The 24,282-nt window shown below is 34.9% G+C and overlaps 1 protein-coding gene across 1 annotated transcript in view; it reads left to right on the plus strand.

Moving 5' to 3' along the window:
- Positions 1 to 113: 113 nt before the first annotated feature.
- LOC128228211 (caseinolytic peptidase B protein homolog) overlaps positions 114 to 24,282 on the plus strand; it is a 29,780-nt gene continuing 5,611 nt past the window's right edge. The window contains exons 1-14 of the mRNA XM_052939374.1: positions 114 to 387; positions 6,113 to 6,164; positions 6,482 to 6,568; positions 7,235 to 7,338; positions 7,644 to 7,772; positions 10,675 to 10,772; positions 12,013 to 12,127; positions 12,459 to 12,536; positions 12,729 to 12,784; positions 14,215 to 14,259; positions 15,295 to 15,456; positions 17,276 to 17,432; positions 21,655 to 21,728; positions 22,169 to 22,288. Coding sequence (XP_052795334.1) covers positions 114 to 387; positions 6,113 to 6,164; positions 6,482 to 6,568; positions 7,235 to 7,338; positions 7,644 to 7,772; positions 10,675 to 10,772; positions 12,013 to 12,127; positions 12,459 to 12,536; positions 12,729 to 12,784; positions 14,215 to 14,259; positions 15,295 to 15,456; positions 17,276 to 17,432; positions 21,655 to 21,728; positions 22,169 to 22,288 — 1,551 coding nt within the window. The remainder of the gene's footprint in view (positions 388 to 6,112; positions 6,165 to 6,481; positions 6,569 to 7,234; positions 7,339 to 7,643; positions 7,773 to 10,674; positions 10,773 to 12,012; positions 12,128 to 12,458; positions 12,537 to 12,728; positions 12,785 to 14,214; positions 14,260 to 15,294; positions 15,457 to 17,275; positions 17,433 to 21,654; positions 21,729 to 22,168; positions 22,289 to 24,282) is intronic.

Here is a 24,282-nt window from a genome sequence, read left to right on the forward strand (position 1 = left end):
AATAATAACAATTGCTCAATTTTCGATACCTATCTAAAAAAAAAACTTTAAATTTAGTCGAAAACGGCTGTGTGTCGCAAAACATTGTTTTGTAAAAATCACTTACGGCAACAATGGCAGCCTGCAGAGCAAGATGTGTACTGCAATCACTTTCATTTCGGAATTTATCGCAAACAAACCGCTATTTACCACCAAAATCTTTCTTCTTAAAACCTCGAAAACATGTTTATTATAATGAATATATTTTTTTTGGTTCAAATGCAAAATCGTCCTTGAAACCTGTGAAAGAAAATTCTAGAAGACTTCTGACAGCACTTGGCATTGGCGGTGGAACATGTCTACTGTCTGCATTCACAGTTTACGCTTACACTCCTGGTGACGGCAAAGGTAAAACTTCTATAATGCTTAACATTTGTTAAGTTGATTGATTTTTTGTTGCTAATAAATTTCAAGAATCGCCATGTTATCTAGAGATTGCATCAGAAAGTCATTTAGCAGTAGGTTTTTGGTCTAGTCTATAAAAACAGCCGCTTCAGAGTCTTTGACAATTTTTGTGTTGGCGGCTCTATGTGTCCATATCCCACTTGTTGTTTTCCTAGCCAAGAATGACAGATCCCAGCGCTAAGTATATTGAGCGGAAAGATAACAGTCATTAGTCTAAAATAATAGACGTGTTATATGGGATTCTTCCAATCCCTAACGTCTAAACGGGAATGTGCAAAAAACAGGGGTGTTTTAAAAATATTGAAATTGTTTTAAGTGAAGTATTTTATGGTTGAAATTGATCATAAAGAGTTATATTCATATTTTACCATGTAAGTGAAATGTTATTTTGCACTAAACAAGCATTTAATGCATTAAAACAAGTTGTTTACCTTTCCAATAAAATGAAAGTTGACTGACAACAGACAACAATTATGCCAAGGGGAACAACTCGATACAATCGTAATAACTCGGCCTCCTCCGACAAAGCTTCGAGATAGACCTTGTTATACAATCGTAACAACTCGGCTATGGCCGAAATGTTCCGAGCGATTTAAAACTGTGCTCTGAAGCCTTGCAGGTGCCCTTCATGTATATATCGTTATGTTTTGACAGAATGAAATGAAAAAAAGCCGTCAAACTCATAATTATAAGTTGGATATTTATTTTTTGTGTACGGAACTAATATAAAATAACAATATCTGGTAATATTTCTTGTTTTTATGATATTTTATAGACGCTATATGCTTTAACCCGGATTCCTGATCGGAACAACTACCCACTTTTGATACTAAACAATTTGTACGTGAAGGATTTGCCATATCAAAAATCTAAAAAAAATCTGTCAACGTATAATTATTTGGACTATAACAGGCATCTGCTAGATAGTTAAAAAGAGGGTGCAGGACGAAGTGAACCATTTCACTAGTGAACCAGTTCCTAAGTGTACCATTTCAGGACTAAGTGAACCACATATGCAGTATATAGTGGCTATGGTGTGATGGCACACTGCCTGAAAGGTGATAATAACTAGTAATTATCGCCATTTGAATGCAAGACTTCACACATTTGGTACACTGTTAAAGATGTTTATCTAGCTGTTAGAAAACAAAAAGGCATGAAACCTAAGACTTTTAAGCCATATGACAAGTAAAATAGTAGCTATTTTCACTTTATGATAGTAACATAATGCATAAATATTATGATATTTATTACAAGTCAATAAATCAACAACACATGTTACAGTACAAATAATTGATGTTAATAATAAAGCACATGATACAAAGCATATGGTTATAACAAAAGCACTATATAAAAAAATTAAATGCAATGAAATACAATACATATCAACAACATGAACATGATACATGGTATGAACAAATACACAATGCAATACACAACATGTAATGATATGGGAATAAAACATGGTAATACATAATTCATAATGCAATACACAACATGCGAAAATATGGAAACATACATGAAATACAATACATATCAACAACATGAACATGGTACATGGTATCATATGAACAAATACATAATAAATAATGCAATACACAACATGTAATGATATGGGCATAAAACATATACACAAAATGAAAATGCTTAGAATAGTCATATGTCACTATGTTTGTTCCAACTTCTGTAAGTGAGCTGTTTAATTAGTAATTACCAATTAATAAGGCCAATTAAAATTAAAGTACAATTATCCATTAATTACATCCAGACTTATTTGTTTTTGGGACATATTTGAGGTGTAAATAACAAACATAGAGATTTTTTTTAACATATATGGAACACGTTGAACACATATTATGACATTTGTCTTTTCTTTGTACGAATACTGTAACGAGATGCTTTATGCATAAGTTGAAATAAAATCTGTTCTGTTCTGTTCTATGGAATAAAATTCAACAAAGTAGGATGTATTGATAATAAATTCATTATAAGGTATTTTGTTGTTCATTTTTCTTTCTTTTTTTCAAAACATTGTTATATCAAACTACAAAATTCTAATAATTAAACACTTCGATATGATGAACAATTTATTCATATAACCTATTAAATCATTTATAACCAGGAAAATAAACTCTGAAACATAATATAACATTAAGACAAAATTCCCTATATAACATTTAGATGGTTCACTAAGTCTCACCAAGTGGTTCACTTAGTCCTGGTTCACTTGGGAAGTGGTTCACTTAGTCCTACATTCGTTAAAAAATGGCGATGCTTTGTTGACAGATCGATTTAAATTTGTGTTTCATAAAACACTTAAGTGTAATAAGAGAAAGGTATTGGCTAAAAATAATTTATGTTTAACTTTTGTGTTTTTGTTTAACAATGGAGTGTTAAATATTGTCGAGTTAAAGTTGAATATATTTTACACTGGTATGAATCAGTCCACTTGTGGCATTTAGGGAACAAAATGAATCGGAAGATCGAAGTGTTTAAAAAAAATTCCCTATACGCGCATTATTGTGGCTAGTATTTGGTCCTTGGATAGCAGAAGTTCTCGGCCATTCGTGATAATTAAGTGTCTGAATTAGGAAGTTATATATATATCAAGTGCCTGGTTATTATCAATCAGGTCCCTGCAATGTCTCAGCAGGTACCAATACTTTTAAGGATGCAACATTTTTTTTTTTATTTGGTGACCCGCAGGATCACCTTCCTAGAAAGTTTGGTAACGGTAAAAATTAAGGTTGTCGACCGAAAATCTGTCATCCCTAAAATGTGTTATGTAGTTGAAACTGAATTTTGGTTGTGTTAAATCTGGTCTCTAAACCCACAGGCACTGGCTCAATGTTTACTTGTCTCAAATGTTGATTAATTTCATTTTGCATACATAAAATGAGATAAACAACACATTTGAAGATATTTAATGCAATGATATACAAGAATATCAAAGGCATTAAATGAGCCGCATCGCGCGATTTTGGGCCTTTGGACATATACTTGCTATTATAATGTTTTATGGTATCTATATTAAATAGTATTTCAGGAAGAAATTCTGAAAACTCCATGACAATATACGTGTTTACACGTGAGACCATGTATTGCGCATTTTGAATACTAAATTTGACGTCATTCATACGACATCGTTTCGAAAGCACATTATTCAAATGACGTGCATAATTAACCTATCAATATTACAACTAGCTTATGATTTAAATTATTTTCTTAACACAATATCTTTAAGGAACATAATTTAAGATGAAAATGATGAATAATTTTTGTATCTTTATTAGATTTGGCCGTTTAAACACAGACTATTAATGCAGTCAAAATATGTTGGGACGAAGCCCATGGTTGCTATGAAAACATGAGTAAACCAACGGCCATAAATTGTCAAGAAAATGATGCTCCAATGACATACCTTTGAAAGAAAGGAGTTTGGGAGGAATTGATATACATAGCAAAAATCTTTTTTTTTGAATCTTTTATTTATGATTATTTCATTTGTAATTATTATGTCCGAAGGCCCAAAATCGCGCGATGCGGCTCAAATATCTTTAGATTTGTTGTATGAACCCAATACTATTGATATATAATAGTAATAACAATAATAATTGATATATATAATAGTAATAACAATAATATTGTTGATATAAATCAACTTTTAAGACACAATAAGCCAGACGCCCTTGTCTGAACCTTTTCTTTATTTTATTGCTTTCATAATATATTTAAATTAAAACAGTGTTATTTCATTTAGCTCACTCGCACAATTAAACTGTGACAATTTACTTACTCCACAGTAACAATATAATTTACCACAGACTTATCAACAATTCAGAATTTGCAGCTTCCCTGTGATAAAGGAGACCAGAGGGCAGGTTTAAGTAAACACATTGGAAAGGGAAGCAACCCCGATATGGACAATTGATGATCCAACTTTTTGCCAGCCCCCCCCTTTAAAAAAATCCCCCCCCCCCCCTGGAATATTTGGTTGATGTATAGGCTTTTTTGATTAACAACCATGTTCCAATCATTTTTGGTCTTGAATTATTATTATTATCATTATTTAATTGTGGGGGTGGTGGTGGGGGGGGGGTCGTGGCAAATAGGGTGAGTCCTGTCAGCGTAACAGCTGCCTGTGGGATTCATCATTGCATTCCCCATGCACAAAAATATTTTTTACATGATTGTTTGCATTCATAACATGTTAACAATAAACACCCTGGTACCACTCGTGTTGTATGTATAGTAAGTTATTTTAATTATGCCAACGAAACCAAATCTATTATTTGGTGGTTTAAGTACATGTATTCAAATTTTTTAACATAGCAAATAAAAAAACTCTTCAGGGCAGGATTCCAGACTTTCTTAGAACTACTTCTGTCGAACTTAATTTTGACCCCTTTTGAACACCTCATTCGGAGCGAATGAAAATAAAGTTAAGTTATATAATTTCACTTCATTTTGCATTATTTCAACAAAAGAAGAGCTGAAGAGTATCATAAAGAAAATTCAGATATCTCCCAAAATCAGGAGAATATCTCGATAAAACCTCAAAAAATATCAGCGATTACTACTGGTACTGTACAATTCATTGATTGATTTTTAGCCATTTCGGTTACTGAACTATAGCTGCAGCTTTAAATTTGTGTTTCCTGTTTGTCAGGGTATTCAATGCCATATGGCCCGCATGAATCTAACTCCTTGTCTGCTCTGAAATGATATATTGAAATTATATTATGACCTAATACTGACAAACAACTAGATTGGGACAAAATTTGGCCACTAATTTTGTTTATAAAGAAAGAACCACCACCACTACGGACATCCCTGCTTTAAAAGCTCATTCCATTGCCAGTCAGCGGTATTTAAAATACAGTCGAAACTCGTTGGCTCGATATCTCATGGCTTGATATCCTCGTTGGCTCGAACCAAATTAAAAGGACCGTTTTTATTTACTCTTTGTTCATATAAATTTCGATCGGATGGCTCGATATCTTGAGGGTCGATATTTCTCCACGCTCGAAGTCGTTTTCGCGGTCCCAAACAAGAATTTCACACTTTGATTTGTTTGCTTGGGTCGATGTCATTTTCGCGGGTTCAGTTAAGAATCTCACACCTTGATTTGTTTGATTGGCTTCACAAGGCGCTAATCGATTAAAATTGCTTGACTGATATTATAATTATTATCGAATTTAAATGGTTTTAACAGTTTGAATAAACATGCCATCACTTTAATTCTGTCTCTAATTATTATCCATCCCTAAATTACTATGCATTTTGAAATAACTTTTAAGCTATGTTTGTGTTACACACTGTTTACAATTGCTTGTTTTCGCATAAATGTATTTTTATTATAAATAAAAACATAAAATGATATTTTTTAATAATCGAATAAGTCATATTACGAAATTTAGGTGCCTTACTATGCCCAATAAATACTCTTCCTTCTCTTGCGAAGATAGCGTAGACAATAACAAACGAGGTAAATAAGACTTTATGTAACAAATGAAAAAATAACATTCTGTAAGCAATCCCGCTTGGCTCGATATTCTCGAGGCTCGAAGTACTTTGGCCGGTCCCTAGAATATCGAGCCATCGAGTTTCGACTGTAATAAATGTATTTATTGTAGTTGAAATGGATTCTTATTTTTTGTGCTTGCAGATAACAGTATTTCATTTGCTGTAAGAAGAGGAGACCTCTATGCACTTGCCAGGTACTATTATATAAATCATCAAAGGCTGTAAAAAAGGTTTTATTAATAATGAAGAGTTTTAATTGGTTAACAGTAAGAGTCCATCAATTTGAAAGAAAAAAACACAATAAAGGTTCAGCCTTTTTCATAATGTTAAGATACTATTTTTCTTATGTATGGTTTCATAAGCCAAGGTGTAAGTCCCGAAAATTGCGATGTTGGTCAATTGAAATCCCATGTTTGTGGAATATGAGAAAATATAAGTATGACTATTAATTTTGATGTACAGCAACCCAACTGTTTGATTGAAACTTCAATGATGAATGTTTTATTTACAGTTTAATAAAAGGAGGTGTTGATGTAAACCAACGGCATGAATTTGGATGGACCCCTCTGCATGTTGCTGCTATCAATGGAAATTTACAGTTGGTGAAATTAGCTGAAAAAGCATTTATAGGAAAACATTAATGATGGCATTATAGGCCATGTGATCAAAACTTGCTCTTGACACTTGCAGTCATTTCAAGTACACGAGTGCACTTGTCTGTGTTCTTATGTAACTGCTTCAAATCAGAAGTTGTAGAAAGACTGGTAATATAAAATCATTTTTTAACAAGTCAGCAAACATTTATTTACCTGGAAGGCTTGTTAACTTGTTGTGCTAATTAGAACAACTAGCTCTGGGTATAATTCTAATTTTACTACTGTTTTCAAATATATTTAGCAAAATCCACAGTAGAAGTCGATCAGCCAATAAAAGCATGATCACATTGCCTTTAACAATGAAGAGACAAGTCATTTAGTTTCGCCTAAAAATTGATTTCGAATAGAAACATTTCTGGACTTCAAAGAGAATAATTTAATGCTACTATTTAATTTGCCGGAAGATGCAAATTGTACATGTATGAATCTTATGCGTGTGTATGAGCCCGCCCCTAAGGAGAAAGTTTATAAGTAAAAGAATATGCTCACACTTGGTGTAGTTGGGCATAGCAAAAGCCATGATCATTTTTTGAGCTTATTTGCAAACAGTAGTAGAAATATACTCTTGAAGTGGATTATGAAAGTTGTTTGAACACTGTTTATTCCAGGGCTGTACTGAAGCTACTTGAGGGCGGAGCTGACCCAAATCTTGAAGATGAGTTCAGCAGCATTCGGCAGATGGCCAAAGAGAAGGGTGTTCACCCAATACATGGTATGATAGCTGTACCAATCAAGTGCTTAATGTTCAGTTTCATTTTAAAGAAGTATGAAAATGACAAGCAACTTATTTAATTTAATACTGAATATTGAATATTAATGTTTTGTTTGTTTCATAAAGGTAATGAATTCATAATTTGGATTACGATTTCATTTTCTGGCATCTGTAACTTATACTAGGTTTTGATAAAAATTACTTTTGCAAAGTTAGATTATGTCAATAAATATAAGTATATTGATTAAAAGTTATTGAATATATTTTAGATTGTTAAACAAGTATTTATCTACACTATCTGTTAGTGCACAACATACGTGAGACTGAGTTCAGCAATCGCTTGAACGTGAATGCCAATTGCCGTGGATGTACAGCCCTACATTATGCTGCCATGCTTGATGATGCTAGAATTATAAAACTGCTGCTGGATGCAGGTTTGAAAATCACACTTGTTGGAATTATTTCATTTTATATTAAAATAATGAGATGTTGTGGTATCCATATCATTCCAGTCTTCTTTTTTGTTTGTATCATTGTTTGCAGCTCTATACAATTCCTTTAAGTTGGATATTAATTTAAATATGTGTGTATACAATTCAATGGTAACCACAGAGCCAAACCCACTTGCTGAACATTTAACATTGACCCTGTTAAGAGATATAAGGTGGGGCCACAATAAACAAGTGACACACAGTGTCACAAAACAATAAAGGCAGACTACGCATACATACACACAGTGTCACAAAACAATAAAGGCAGACTACGCATACATACACACAGTGTCACAAAACAATTAACGCAGACTACGCATACATACACACAGTGTCACAAAACAATAAAGACAGACAACACATACATACACACAGTGTCACAAAACAATTAAGGCAGACTATGCATACATACACACAGTGTTACAAAACAATTAAGGCAGACTACGCATACATACACACAGTTTTACAAAACAATAAAGGCAGACTACGCATACATACACACAGTGTCACAAAACAATTAAGGCAGACTACGCATACATACGCACAGTGTCACAAAACAATAAAGGCAGACTACGCATACATACGCACAGTGTCACAAAACAATAAAGGCAGACTACGCATACATACGCACAGTGTCACAAAACAATTAAGGCAGACTACGCATACATACGCACAGTGTCACAAAACAATAAAGGCAGACTACGCATACATACGCACAGTGTCACAAAACAATTAAGGCAGACTACGCATACATACACACAGTGTCACAAAACAATTAAGGCAGACTACGCATACATACACACAGTGTCACAAAACAATAAAGACAGATGACACATTCATACGCACAGTGTCACAAAACAATAAAGACAGACGGCACATACATACACACAGTGTCACAAAACAATAAAGGCAGAAACACATGCATACACACAGTGTCACAAAACAACAAGGACAAACAACACATACATACACACAGTGTCACAAAACAATAAAGGCAGAAACACATGCATACACACAGTGTCACAAAACAACAAGGACAAACAACACATACATATGCACAGTGTCACAAAACAATAAAGGAAGACTACACATACATACACACAGTTTTACAAAACAATAAAGACAGACAACACATACATACACACAGTGTCACAAAACAATAAAGACAGACAGCACATACATACACACAGTGTCACAAAACAATAAAGGTAGACAACACATACATACACACAGTGTCACAAAACGATAAGACATACTACACATACATACATATAGTGCCGCAAAACAAAGACATATTTCACATACATACACACATTTTCACAAAACAATCATGACATACAACACATATATACACACAGTGTCACAAAACAATAATGACATACAACACATACAAACACACAGTGTCACTAAACAATAAAGACATACTACACATACATACACACAGTGTCACAAAACAATAATGACATACTACACATACATGCATACACACAGTTTCACAAAAGAACAAAGACAGACTACACATACATACACACAGTGTCACAAAACAATAAAGACAGACAACACATATATACATACTGTGTCACATAACAATAAAGGCATACAACACACACATACATACAGTGTCACAAAACTATAAAGACATACTACACATACATACACACAGTGTCACAAAACAATAAAGACATACTTCACATACATACGCAAAGTTTCACAAAACAACAAAGACACACTACACATACATACACACAGTGTAACAAAACAATAAAGACAGACAACACATATATACACACAGTGTCACAAAACAATTAAGACATACTACACATACATACACACTGTTTCACAAAACAATAAAGGCATACAGCACATACATACACACAGTGTCACAACACAATTATGGCATACTTCACATACATTCACACAGTTTCACAAAACAATAATGATATACAAACCAGTGTCACTAAACAATAAAGAAATACTACAGATACATACACACAGTGTCACAAAACAGTAAAAACATACTACTCATACATACATACACACACACACACAGTTTCACAAAACAATAAAGACATACTACACATACATACACACAGTGTCACAAAACAATAAAGACATACTACACATACATACACACAGTGTCACAAACAGTAAATACACACAACACATTCATATACAGTGTCAGAAAACAATAAAGACACACAGCACATTCATTCACAGTGTCATAAAACAACAAAGACATTTTACACAAACATAAATACATACAGTGTCACAAAGCAACAAAGACACACAACACATACATAAATACATGCTGTGTCACAAAGCAACAAAGACACACAACACATACATAAATACGTACAGTGTCACAAAGCAACAAAAACACACAACACATTCATAAATACATACAGTGTCACAAAGCAACAAAGACACACAACACATACATAAATACATACAGTGTCACAAAGCAACAAAGACACACAACACATACATAAATACATACAGTTTCGCAAAACAATTAAGATATACAACACATACAGCAATGTATCATTATTAATAAATGTTTGGAACACTTTAACCATGGCAATACAATGTGGCTAAGATATTTCTTTAGTTCAGCCTCTTGTAACTAAGAAAAAAATGACTAGCCTTGGCAATTGCATGTGATGCTTTTGTTGTATTGTTATAATGGCAAACATGTATATCATTTTATTAAGCTTGATTGTTTTGATATTGTCAACTACAAATAATGTGAATCTGACATTGATGTTAATGCATGATGTTGTAGTATTATTAATATATTTTAAACAATGGATTTGTTACCAGTAACTGTGAAATCTTTTGTTTTCAGGAGCTGACCCGACCATGGAGAATGCCAATGGTCATAAGGCTGAGATGTACGTCAAGTCACCAACCAACAAACAACTGTTAGCAGAGGCAGAAAAGAAGGTTTCCACATGTTGATAATTTAAGTATACTGGGGAAAATAGTATAAATATTAAACATGAGTTATGTTGTGAAAAATAATACAATGCGTTGTTGTAACATTGGCAGCAGTTTCACCTAATAAAATTTGAATTTACAATTTTTGAAAAAATTGAAACATTGCCACTGCATTTTACCACAATGAAACATTGCCACAGCATTCTACTACAATGAAACATTGCCACAACATTTAACCACAATGAAACATTGCCACAGCATTTAACCACAATGAAACATTGCCACAGCATTTTACCACAATGAAACATTGCCACAGCATTTTGCTACAATGAAACATTGCCACAGCATTTTACCACAATGAAACATTGCCACAGCATTTTAATGAAACATTGCCACAGCATTTTGCTACAATGAAACATTGCCACAGCATTTTAATAAAACATTGCCACAGCATTTTAATGAAACATTGCCAAAGCATTTTACCACAATGAAACATTGCCAAAGCATTTTACCACAATGAAACATTGCCACAGCATTTTACCACAATGAAACATTGCCAAAGCATTTTACCACAATGAAACATTGCCACAGCATTTTACCACAATGAAACATTGCCACAGCATACAATGAAACATTGCCACAGCATTTTACCACAATGAAACATTGCCACAGCATTTTACCACAATGAAACATTGCCAAAGCATTTTACCACAATGAAACATTGCCACAGCATTTTACCTCAATGAAACATTGCCACAGCATTTTACCACAATAAAACATCATTTTACCACAATGAAACATTGCCACAGCATTTTACTACAATGAAACATTGCCACAACATTTTACTACAATGAAACATTGCCACAGCATTTTACTACAATGAAACATTGCCACAACATTTTACCACAATGAAACATTGCCACATCATTTTACCACAATGAAACATTGCCAGAGCATTTTACCACAATGAAACATTGCCACATCATTTTACCATATTTACATTGCCACAGCATTTTACCACAATAAAACATTGTCATAGCATTTTACCGCATTGAAACATTGCCATAGCATTTTACTGTAATAAAACTTTATTAATTTTGTTCAATCACAAGCATTGTTGTTATTCTTTCACATAAATATGAATGCATAACAACTGATGAACACTTTGTTTCAAATCACTGCTGCATGACATTGTGTCAAATGAATTGTTTAATGATTACTTGAATTTGTATTTGTATATTCACAGTTTCGAGTGGAGCATGAAAAGCTTGCTGCGGAGGAGCGGAGGAGGTTCCCTCTGGAGCAGCGATTGCGAGAGCACATCATTGGCCAGGAGGGGGCAATCAACACAGTCGCTGCTGGTAAGCCTTTTGTGTAGACAAGGGGCACATCAGTTTAAGTTATTGTAATTGCAAGGAATATATATATAAAAATTGCGTAGAAATACTTAGTTTATTCAGTGAAATTCTTTTATATTTAGTTTCATTCTTATTTATTTTTTTATGTTGTAAACTGTGTGAAAATAACAGGAGTGTAATAAGATCTGTTCTTTACTGACTTTTCAAATTGATATTGAACCATTATTGGGTTATTATTGGTTTTTCCTGTCCTAGAACTCTAAAATATTAAATGCATGTTCTTCCTTTGAGAAAATATAAAAGAACACCCCCAATCATTTTGTTACAATTTCAGCAATCCGGCGTAAGGAGAATGGTTGGTATGATGAAGACCATCCGCTTGTGTTTCTCTTCCTTGGCTCCTCCGGAATAGGTAAACATCTACTAGGCTTAATACAAAACATATTCTTGGTTTTCGATGTCTGTAATTGGTATTTTGTTTTTGTGTATCACATATGTTGCTTCAGAAATAATCTTACCTTATGTTTAACATCAAGATTTTGCACTTTGAAAGTGTGTGCTGTTAGATATTTGAATTCAAGTAATATTGATTTTTTTGTTTTAGGCAAAACTGAAACTGCGAAACAGGTGGCCAGATACTTACATAAAGATGTTAAAAAGGTATGTCATTCCACAGGTTTCACAATATTTAAAGGTATGTCATTCCACGGGTTGCAAGATATTTAAAGGTATGTAATTCCACAGGTTTCACAATATTTAAAGGTATGTCATTCCACAGGTTTCACAATATTTAAAGGTATGTCATTCCACAGGTTTCACAATATTTAAAGGTATGTCATTCCACGGGTTGCAAGATATTTAAAGGTATGTCATTCCACAGGTTTCACAATATTTAAAGGTATGTCATTCCACAGGTTTCACGATATTTAAAGGTATGTCATTCCACGGGTTGCAAGATATTTAAAGGTATGTAATTCCACAGGTGCCAATGTACCTAATGCTATGTCATTCCACAGGTGGCAAGATATTTAAAGGTATGTCATTTCACAGGTTGCAAGATATTTAAAGGTATGTCATTCCACAGGTGGCAAGATATTTAAAGGTATGTCATTTCACAGGCGCAAGATACTTACTTAAAGGTATCTCATTCCACAGGTGGCAAGATACTTGCTGGTATGTCATTCCACAAGTGGCAAGATACTTAAAGGTATGTTATTCCACAGGTGGCAAGATACTTATAAGTATGTCATTCCACAGGCGCAAGGTACTTAAAGGTAGGTCATTTCACAGGTGGTAAGATATTTAAAGGTATGTCATTCCACAGGTGGCAAGATACTTAAAGGTTTGTCAATCCACAGGTGGCAAGATACTTGTTATGTCATTCAACAGGTGGGAAGATACCTGGTATGTCATTACTTGGTATGTCATTTCACAGGTGGCAAGATACTTAAAGGTTTGTCATTCCAAAGGTGGCAAGATACTTGGTATGTCATTCCACAGTTGGCAAGATAGTTGGTATGTCATTTCGCAGATGGCAAGATACTTGGTATGTCATTTCACAGGTGGCAAGATACTTGGTATGTCATTCCACAGGTGGCAAGATACTTGGTATGTCATTCCACAGGTGGCAAGATACTTTGTATGTCATTTCATAGGTGGCAAGATACTTGGTACGTTATTTCACAGGTGGCAAGATACTTGGTTTGTCATTCCACAGGTGGCAAAATACTTGGTATGTCATTCCACACGTGGCAAGATACTTGGTATGTCATTTCACAGGTGGCAAGATACTTGTAATGTCATTCCACAGGTGGTAAAGTACTTACATCAAGATGTTGAACAGGTATATCGGTCCAATTTGTAATGTTTTGGTTATCTTCAATGAATTAAAAGCATGATATTGCTCTTGTCTGACTTGTGTTCGTTTTAGCAAAATGTATTGATGAAGCAGCACACAGTATTTCTAATTACTCCTGGAAATAAAATGTCCATTAGGCTTGTGTTAGTAATTGCTCTTTGTAATAAAATGTTCATCCCATTTTGTATTATGACCTGATCTCAATAACTAATCTGAAAACTTGTTTCTTCAGGGATTCATTCGACTGGATATGTCAGAATATCAAGAGAAACATGAGGTAAAAGACGTTATCCATTAAAATGACATTTAATCTCTATCGACTGTTTCCATAGTTTAATCATTGGACATATGCGTCCAAGGGTCATAACAATAAAATGCTAAGACAGAGCACACAGTATAACATGGGGCTATTTGTAAATGATTTGGGGATTAGGTATATAAATTATGCATCAAGCTTTTCTTACCAAGGTGAGTGAAAGACATGAATTACTTCAAAATGTGTACTAAATGATCATTTTTGAAATTTTCATTAGATTCCCATATTTTTGTAAAAAAGTTTTCTCTTGAACAGTTGTCTAAAATTACAAACAGATGTAGCGATATACGTATTACTTTGTATGAGAAATCTTATTTTAAAATGAATGATTACCTAACCAGAATGATTTTCAAGCTGAATAATGGTCGATTTGCATAAATGACAACAATGTCATTGATGTCATTGGTTTGTGTGAACTGTTCTACCTCAACTGTTTTAAAATATAACTACATTAATATACATTAAGAGAAGGACTCAAAGGTTTCTGTGATATGTATTTATGATAACCTCTATTAAATCTTTAATGTACAGTGTCTAGCTAAATTTTTGATTTGCCGTCATTGTTGTAGTAAATTCTGAATCATATTATGTATTTCTAACAATTTGAACAAGTTTGTTGTCAAGCCATATCGCATGAGTCACTCAAGAGTAATTGCCCTTTAATTATACAAATTACCTAAAATCAGTCTACTGTCTTGTCCGATCAATTACTTTAGAAGCCTTTTTCCAATCATCACTAAATTTGGACAGAATGTGTATGGACAGAATATCTTTGTTAGGTTCGATAACAAGCTGTGCCTCCGTCACTCCAGAGTTATGACCCTTGAATTGGCAAAAACTGTCTACAGTGTCTGCTCTCTAAATCTGGCTTAACTGTATCCTCATATCACCAAACTTGGTGTCCTGAAATTAGGACAGGCATATTTATGATAGTAAGTGCTCTTGTTCTTCCTCAATTTAAATGAACTGTACCACCAAGCCCCTCTCCTTCCCCAGGTTGCCAAGTTTATTGGTTCCCCGCCTGGTTACGTGGGCCACGAGGAAGGGGGTCAGTTGACTAAATTACTCAAGGAGAACCCACGAGCTGTTGTGCTGTTTGACGAGGTGGACAAGGCCCACACAGATGTCCTCACAATCATGCTTCAACTGTTTGATGAGGTATCAAGTCTCATCCTTTCCCCACTTTATTAGCAAGTTTGTTTGAGAGAATATAATTGTTTGCTAAAGAAAAATGATCTGACAGGTATTGTTATAAAGCTGAGTTGTACAAATGATATCAGTTTTTGTAAACGCCTTCCTACACTCTTCTTGTAAAAAAAGATATTCATATGAAACTTGGTGATTACAGCTTGTTAGTTATTTAAATGCACATACATGTGCTATCTCGCTATGTGTAGCAAGCTCCCATCTCTCTGGTGAAGTATTTTATGCAGTGATGACTCTTATAAGGCTGAGATTGTATGAGCTTGTGATGCTCTACTGATGTTAATTATGTTGTTATCACCTATAAAAAAGTAGCCCGTATAGGACTTAAGATTCAATTTGCTTGTTGCGGTTTAAAAGGTGTTGCGGAATATTTCTGAAAAATTTGAATAATAAAACAGCTGCTAAGTGTTATTTGCATGACTTGCTATGATTGAAACAAAAACATGAACCATTGTTATTGTCTTAAGTGCATATATAGAATTTTTATGAACTTGTATTGTCGTGCCTGCTTGCAGTGAGCTAGGCATACTTATTGCAATCGTGGTTCAGTGTGCGTCTGTTAGATTGTCGGTCAAGACTTAAGCTTGTTATCCCCCGCCTTGAAAAGGCGAGGGGATATAGTAATGGTAGGCGCGATTCCGTGTGTGTGTGTGTGTGTGTGTGTGTGTGTGTGTGTGTGTGTGCGTCCGTCCGTCCCATTCATTTCTTTGCATCTCCTCTTACATTTCTCATGCGATTTCTACCAAACTTTCACAGATTGATGATCATAAAGTGAATCAGCGCATATTGTCGGGCTTTTGCGATTCGACCATTTTTGAAAGAGTTATAGCCCTTTGTTTATTTTACATTTAAAATTGGTTTCTTCGCAACTCCTCTTACGTTTTTCATGCGATTTCTACCAAACTTTCACAGATTGATGATCATAAGTGAAGCAGTGCATATTGTCTGGCTTTCCTGATTTGACCATTTTTGAAAGAGTTATTGCCCTTTGCTTATTTTACATTTAAAATTGGTTTCTTCGCAACTCCTCTTATGTTTATGACTACAAAGAGACACAGCGCATATTGTCAGGCTTTTGCAATTTGACCTTTTAGTTATTGCCCTTTCTTAATTTTATGCATTTCTTATGTTTCTGAGAAACTCTCCATTGATTGGCTTTCGTTACAAAAAATGTCCCCATGAGGTGGGGTACATAGCTGTCTGTGACCGCTCTTGTTCAGGCTGTATCTTCCATGCATAATACGATTTTCTAAAAAAATCCATGAATGTTCACCATGATGAGGTGGCGTGGCGTGCACAAAAGCCGGTCTGTACTTCGAAGGTCAAGGTCACCCTTAGAGGTCAAACGTTGAAATGAACCTTATTGGCTTATTGACCATGATAAGGTGGCATGTCGCAAACAAGTCCCAGGTCTGTACCTTAAAGGTCAAGGTCGGAAAGAAGATGGTTAAATGTCTAAATGAGTAATGTTGATAGGACTGGTCTGGACTGAACCTTGTCTGAGCCATATCTTTACCATGACTTACGGGATTTTCAAATAAAGTTCCACATATGGTTTATCTCCATGATATTCTGTGTTGCAATTGCATGGAAGATCATTATGTCTGTGTGAAAGGCTCTTTCAACAAACTCAGCATATCCTCATTTCAACATTTGGCTTCCAGTATCATGTAATAAGATATGATTTCTGTTTGTTTGTTTATCTCTTGAATGACACGATGCATTATTCAAAGAAAATAGTTTGTTCCGATTTGTTTTCTTCCCCACACAGGGTCGGTTGACAGACGGTAAAGGAACGACTATTGAGTGTAAGGATGCTATCTTTATCATGACTTCAAACCTTGCCTCTGATGAGATAGCAGAGCACGGCCTTGAACTGAGAAAAGAGGCGGAGAGTATCTCAAAACAACGCCGAGCTGGGAAACTAGGTATGATCTTGACCATTTAGATAGTATTAAAGTTAAAATGTACTAATCAATTTTGAGAAGCCAAGAGAACATTCAGCTGGTGGGGCTTGAACAAATGACCTTTTGGGTAAGAGTCCTAAGACTCAGACAACCATTCCACCTTACCCTAAAGTGTTATAATTTTATAAAATGGTTGGATTTTCTTGTGCTTGTATTCTGAAATGTTCTTCCCTTCATCCCTATTGTAAATAGAAATGAGTGATTTTGAATTAGTTCCTTAATAGGCTGGCCCCTATTCCTCAAAAAAACTTAAGCATAACATGTAAAAATATTTCTTACTTGAACTTGATTTTACAGAATAAAAAATAGTTTTTTTTTATCATAAAAATTTAATCCTTTAAAAGTGTCATTTCTTTTAAAGGAGAAATTACAAACTTTAAAGCAAAACCAAAAAAGTGAGCTCAGTTGTTTAAGGTGCTTAATACTGTTTGAGAAAATAAGCATTTTCATATAATTCTCTCAATGAAAGAGACCATATAAAATGTCATAAAAAAATAAAATTGTACAGGTTTCTTGAAATCTAAGGTATAAAATGTTGTTTTTTGTTTTTCTGCCTAACCCCAAAGCATCTATTTTATGTTATGTGCGTTAAGAGTGCAAAGCATTATGGGAGGATCACAAACTGAATCTGTGCATTGCTTACCAATGTTTATATTTTCAATACATTTCAAGTTTTGTAAATTTTTTATCTCAGACTTTTGCTTGATATCATCATTCAAGGAACCAATTTTATTGGTCTTTATTTATAAAAAAATTATGCCACGGTTTCTTTAATCGTTTATCACATGAGTGTAATGAAAATAATATTCTTATTGTATAAATTGGGATTCCAGGAACATCGAAAAATAGCAGTTGCATTTTTGCAATAATTTCAAAACCTTTCATGTAAAATTGTACAGTTGAACACGCTATTCCGAACAGCGTTTATCCAAAATTATCGCTATTTCAAAATTATTTTCGGTCCAGATTTTACTTCTTCTTTGTTTAATTTTTAATATTTAATCGCTATTCCGATGCAAAAATTACGGTCCCGATTTGGTATTTCACACCTGTTTATCAATTCTTATTTTGAACTTGATCATGTCATAGTTTTTCACACCATATTTCGAATTCTCTCGGGCTCACTTGATGTGACAATGGAGCACAATTAGCGCTTGTTAAAGAATGACATTGAGCACGCGTATATTACAAACATCGATGTCAGAAAATGAGCGATTCATTTGGGTGATGTTGTGTGTTTATATTGTATATGCTGGTTAACGCAAACCTGAATATCATTCAAAAATGTCTATCTCATCAGATTCGATTGCCGCATTGCTCTATCGACCCGCTACCAAACAATCCATGCTATATTCGGAATGCATAACTGTCATTTTGTTTTAAATGTTTTATGTTGTTTTAAATAAGAAGTGTAATAATGCATTATTTGTCATTTATTAAACAATAAATCAACAAATATTTTTGTATATGAATGATCACTAAAACCAAATGTATCGTATTGGTAACGTGTTACCCGAATTGTAATCTTCACGACTTAGTATTTCATGTCATCTATAATTCGTGAGCGCTGTCATTTTCTAAAAATTGTTAATTCAAAATATCGCTATTCCTAAATATTTTTTCGGTCCCTACGATTTCGGATTAACGGTGTTCAACTGTATTGTTCTTTACAAAAAAATACTAGCCACAAACTCTATGCATTATTTTAGATATTTGTAATTGATTGATTGATTGATTTGGTAAATCAAGTGTGATTTCATGCTGTCTGTACAGCACAATATTGAAAAAAAACCCCAGAAAAATCAAATAAATTATCTTTAATTAATGTCAGATCTTGATAAAAAAAACATATGATAAAGATGTGTAACGAATTTACCACAGCCATATAAAATAGTTGACTTTAACCTTAAAAATTGTTTCTTTATTATACCCCCACAAACGAAGTTTGAGGGGGTATATAGGAGTGAGCTTGTCGGTCAGTCGGTCGGTCTGTCGGTCGGTCTGTCTGTCGGTCGGTCTGTCGGTTTTAATGGTTTCCAGACGATAACTGATGAAAGGCTAGACAGATTTGAACAATTTTTGGTACACAGGTGTAACATCAGAAGATACAGGTCAAGTTTGATATTGGGGCTGGTGGGGCCAAGGTCAAGGTCACTGTTACTAAAAATAGAAAAACGGTTTCCGGACGATAACTCATGAAAGGCTAGACAGATTTGAACAATTTTTGGTACACAGGTGTAACATCAGAAGATACAGGTCACGTTCGATATTGTGGCTGGTGGGGCCAAGGTCACTGTTACTAAAAATAGAAAAACGGTTTCCGGACGTTAACTCATGAAAGGCTAAGCAGATTTAAACAATTTTTGGTACACAGGTGTAACATCAGAAGATACAGTTTGGTACACAGGTGTAACATCAGAAGATATAGGTCAAGTTAGATATTGGGGCTGGTGGGGCCAAGGTCAAGGTCACTGTTACTAAAAATAGAAAAACGGTTTCCGGACGATAACTCATGAAAGGCTTGACAGATTTGATCAATTTTTGGTACACAGGTGTAACATCAGAAGATACAGGTCAAGTTTGATATTGGGGCTGGTGGGGCCAAAGTCAAGGTCACTGTTACTAAAAATAGAAAAACGGTTTCCGGACGATAACTCATGAAAGGCTTGACAGATGTGAACAATTTTTGGTACACAGGTGTAACATCAGAAGATACAGGTCAAGTTCGATATTGGGGCTGGTGGGGTCAATGTCACTGTTGCTAAAAATAGAAAAACGGTTTCCGGACAATAACTCATGAAAGGCAAGACAGATTTGAACAATTTTTTGTACACAGGTGTAACATCAGAAGATACATTTCAAGTTCGATATTGGGGCTGGTGGGGCCAAGGTCAAGGTCACTGTTACTAAAAATAGAAAAACGGTTTCCGGACGATAACTCATGAAAGGCTAGTTTTTCTTGTCAGCAGTGTAACTTCTAAATTACTCAACAGATTTAAATAAAACAATACATGCATGATAAAAGAAGATGCAGTGTGCAGTAACTTTGGAGTTATGGCCTCTTTTCAAAGGAATGGTTTGCCATTCCTGTGTCCAGACGCCATTTGGGCGTATTCGTCACTCCTGTGACAACTCTAGTTTTTGTTGAGAATAATTTTGTCCAATCAGAATGCTGATTGCAACCAATCAAAGTGCTTGGTTTTCAACCAATCAACGCGCAGTTTTAACAACCAATGAAAGCATTGCTTTGCTTGAGCGCTTTTCGCGGCGTCTATAAGGCCAAATTTTTCATAATATCGTCATTCTAGATGCAGTTACCATACAGTCAACATCAAGAAATAATTAGTATTAATCAACTTGAACTTTGTAGTTGCTTATCTAAAATATTAACTATATTTACCGAAAAGCTCAGCTTTGACGAATTGTATAGTTTATAGCTGACGAGTGGACCGGGTTGTTGTTGAAAGATACGAGAGTTAATTTAATGTCTACACTTCTATGCACTTGCTAGAAAGCTCAGCTATCCTGTGAGACATAGTAAGTTAGAACTTCAACAATCTTTCAGAGAAAGCTCTGCTCTTGTTGGATGAAGTTAGAGCGTATTTATATTTAGATTGCAGACGCAAAGAAAGAAAGTGAACGCATTTTATGTATTTACCACGAAAGCTCGGCTATCTGGTATTTCATAACTGAGCAGTGTTTTAAGTATTGTAATTTTGAAAGATACAACTCGGTGTCTTATGCAAGAAAGCCCAGCTTTCTTTTAATTCACAGAGATCACTGATAAAGCAGTAGATTTAAAGAGTTGGAAAATCATTTTTAGAAGTTGATCATAGGCATTTTGGTAAAAGGAAAATTACTTATACAAAACTTCTTCTATAATTATTTTGTGATTATTTATTTGGAGTTTAATCAAAATCATTTGTACACAATCAAAAGGTTAAGTAACCTTGAGGAAAATTATTATATAGTTTCATCATTTATTAAAGAGTTCTGCCATAACTTTGATAAAATAGTGTACAGCCGCTCGGTACACTCCAAAACGTTACAGATGTAACTAGGTTTTAGTATTAGTTAATTCAACTGACACTTAATTTTCAGATTGCTGTTAAATATGAAGAAATTTTCTATAAATTTGGTAGATTAACCCATGTAGAGATTTGAATGGGCAGGATTATTTCAGATGAGCTTGACAGTGAGCAGGCTATAACAGTTTCCCGAGGCTTCAAGGATTATGTTGTCAGACCGATACTTAAGGTAGCTACCAGTCACCATCTTCTCTCCCTCATCTCTGCCTCTTCTCTATCCTATCATGACAAACATGCTATATTGGAGTACTCTTAAATGTTACATTTAATATACTGAAACCTGTTGAAGGTTCCATTTTTTTTGTGTCTAACCAATTTCACAATTTAACACAGTTCCTACGGTATTTATTATTCCTTGTAGATTTGTCATTTTTATCTTGCTAAATAATTTTTGACATTTTGTCAATAATGCAAACTTAATGTTTTATACTATGCACTTTTTGCAGAGCTAATTTACTAGCATTCCTAGGGCATCAACGTATATTTGTTTACTGCCAAAGAAATGACAGCTATGTCTATTGGGGGAAACTGTAGATAATTCCATCGTACATTTATGCTGTAATAAAGTAAAATTTATGATATTTTCACATTATCGGCTTTGTGTTTCAGAGACATTTTCGAAGAGATGAATTTCTTGGCAGAATAAATGAGTTTGTGTACTTTCTGCCATTCTCTAAATCAGAGATCAGTAAACTTGTGATCAAAGAACTCAAGTTTTGGGCCCAAAGGGTAAGTTATTGTTAAAGTAGATATGAAATATCTATCAGTTCAATCAGTATGCAAATTTTATTGCAAAAATGTCTTGTATTTTCTCAAGAAGTGTGAATTAATATTTAACTGTAGGGTACTTTAAAACAAGTTGGTAGTTTCCTTATGTAATCAATGTTTTGGTGCCAATCTGTTATGTAGTCCCTACATGATGGGGAGCATGTAGTCCCTGCATGATGGGGGAGCAGGTAGTCCCTGCATGATAGGGTAGCATGTAGTCCCTATATCATGTGGTAGCATGTAGTTCCTGCATGATGGGGGAGCAGGTAGTCCCTGCATGACGGGGGAGCATGTAGTCCCTGCATGATGGGGGAGCAGGCAATCCCTGCATGACAGGGGAACATGTAGTCCCTGTATGGTGGGGGAGCATGTAGACCCTGCATGATGGGGGAACATGTAGTCCCTGCATGATGGGGGAGCATGTAGTCCCTGCATGACTGGGGAGGAGGTAGTCCCTGCATGATGGGGGAGCAGGCAATCCCTGCATGATGGGGGAGCAGGCAATCCCTGCATGACAGGGGAACATTTAGTCCCTGCATGATGGGAGAGCAGGCAATCCCTGCATGACAGGGGAACACGTAGTCCCTGCATGGTGGGGGAGCATGTAGTCCCTGCATGATGGGGGAGCATGTTGTCCCTGCGTGACGGGGGAGGAGGTAGTCCCTGCATGATGGGGGAGCATGTAGTCCCTGCATGACGGGGGAGCAGGCAATCCCTGCATGACAGGGGAACATGTAGTCCCTGCATGGTGGGGGAGCATGTAGTCCCTGCATGGTGGGGGAGCATGTAGTCCCTGCATGAAGGGGGAGCATGTAGTTCCTGCATAATGGGGAGATGCACATATTATCGGCATGTTCTGTGATGATTTTTCACAGAGATATTGCCCTTTTTCTTTCTATAAAGTGGGATATTTGTCATTGCCAATTTAAGTCCTCAGGGGACATTCATCCTCATAAACTTGCTTAATTCAAATTCCCAAACCATTCATATCACTCATAATTGTGTTGGTGATGTGAAAGAAATCAAATTTATCCGTCGAAAGCGGCCGTCAGTTGCTTTTCATTTGGTACCTTCTTAAATAAAAAAGTCTTCCTTATAACAGCCATTTGAACATTAACAACATGTGAACAATCCCTTATTTATGTAGAAAGAGTTGGCATTTGAGTATGCATTTACATTTGATATTATAGAAATGATAAAGCTGAAAACCAGAAGTTTATTTTATCAAAGCTTCAACAACAGTATTATTTTAAAGCTAGAATATCTAGGGATTATATTGGGATTGGTAAAGTACATGGTTAGAGGATATATTATTGGCAGAGGTTTCTCCTTTTAATTGCAATGTGAAACAAATTCATGACCTGAGGAAGCTCTATGTCAAAAATAGTACATTAATATCTCTTTCAGAGTATAAGTAAATAAAACCATTAGCTCGACTATTCGAAGAATATGTGGGCTATACTACTCGCCCCGGCGTCGGCGTCCGGTTAAAGTTTTAGGGCAAGTTGGGATTTTCACTTATAAGTCCAATATCCTACATACAATTGGCTTAATACTTCACGCAGTTGTTCAGGGCCATCACATGATGAGGTTAGATAACTCTATATTATTCTTAACACAGATTATGGCCCCTGATTGACTATGGAACTTAGGTTAAAGTTTTAGGGCAAGTTGGAATATTTATTAATAACTTCTATATCCTTTGTTCAATTGACTTAATACTTCACACAATTGTTCAGGACCATCACCCAATGAGGTTACATAACTCCATATCCTAAATACAAGTCATGGCCTCTGATTGACTTAGGTTAAAGTTTTAGGCAAGTAAAAGTTAATGGCAAGTTGGGATTTTAATAAAAAAACACTTCTATACCATTCATTTAATGCACTTAATAAAATTCAAAATTATTTACGACCATCTTACAACAAGAAACATGACTCCGTTTTAAGCCTAA

Source organism: Mya arenaria, chromosome 3 (assembly GCF_026914265.1).
Source record: "Mya arenaria isolate MELC-2E11 chromosome 3, ASM2691426v1".
Taxonomy (NCBI): Eukaryota; Metazoa; Mollusca; class Bivalvia; order Myida; family Myidae; genus Mya; species Mya arenaria.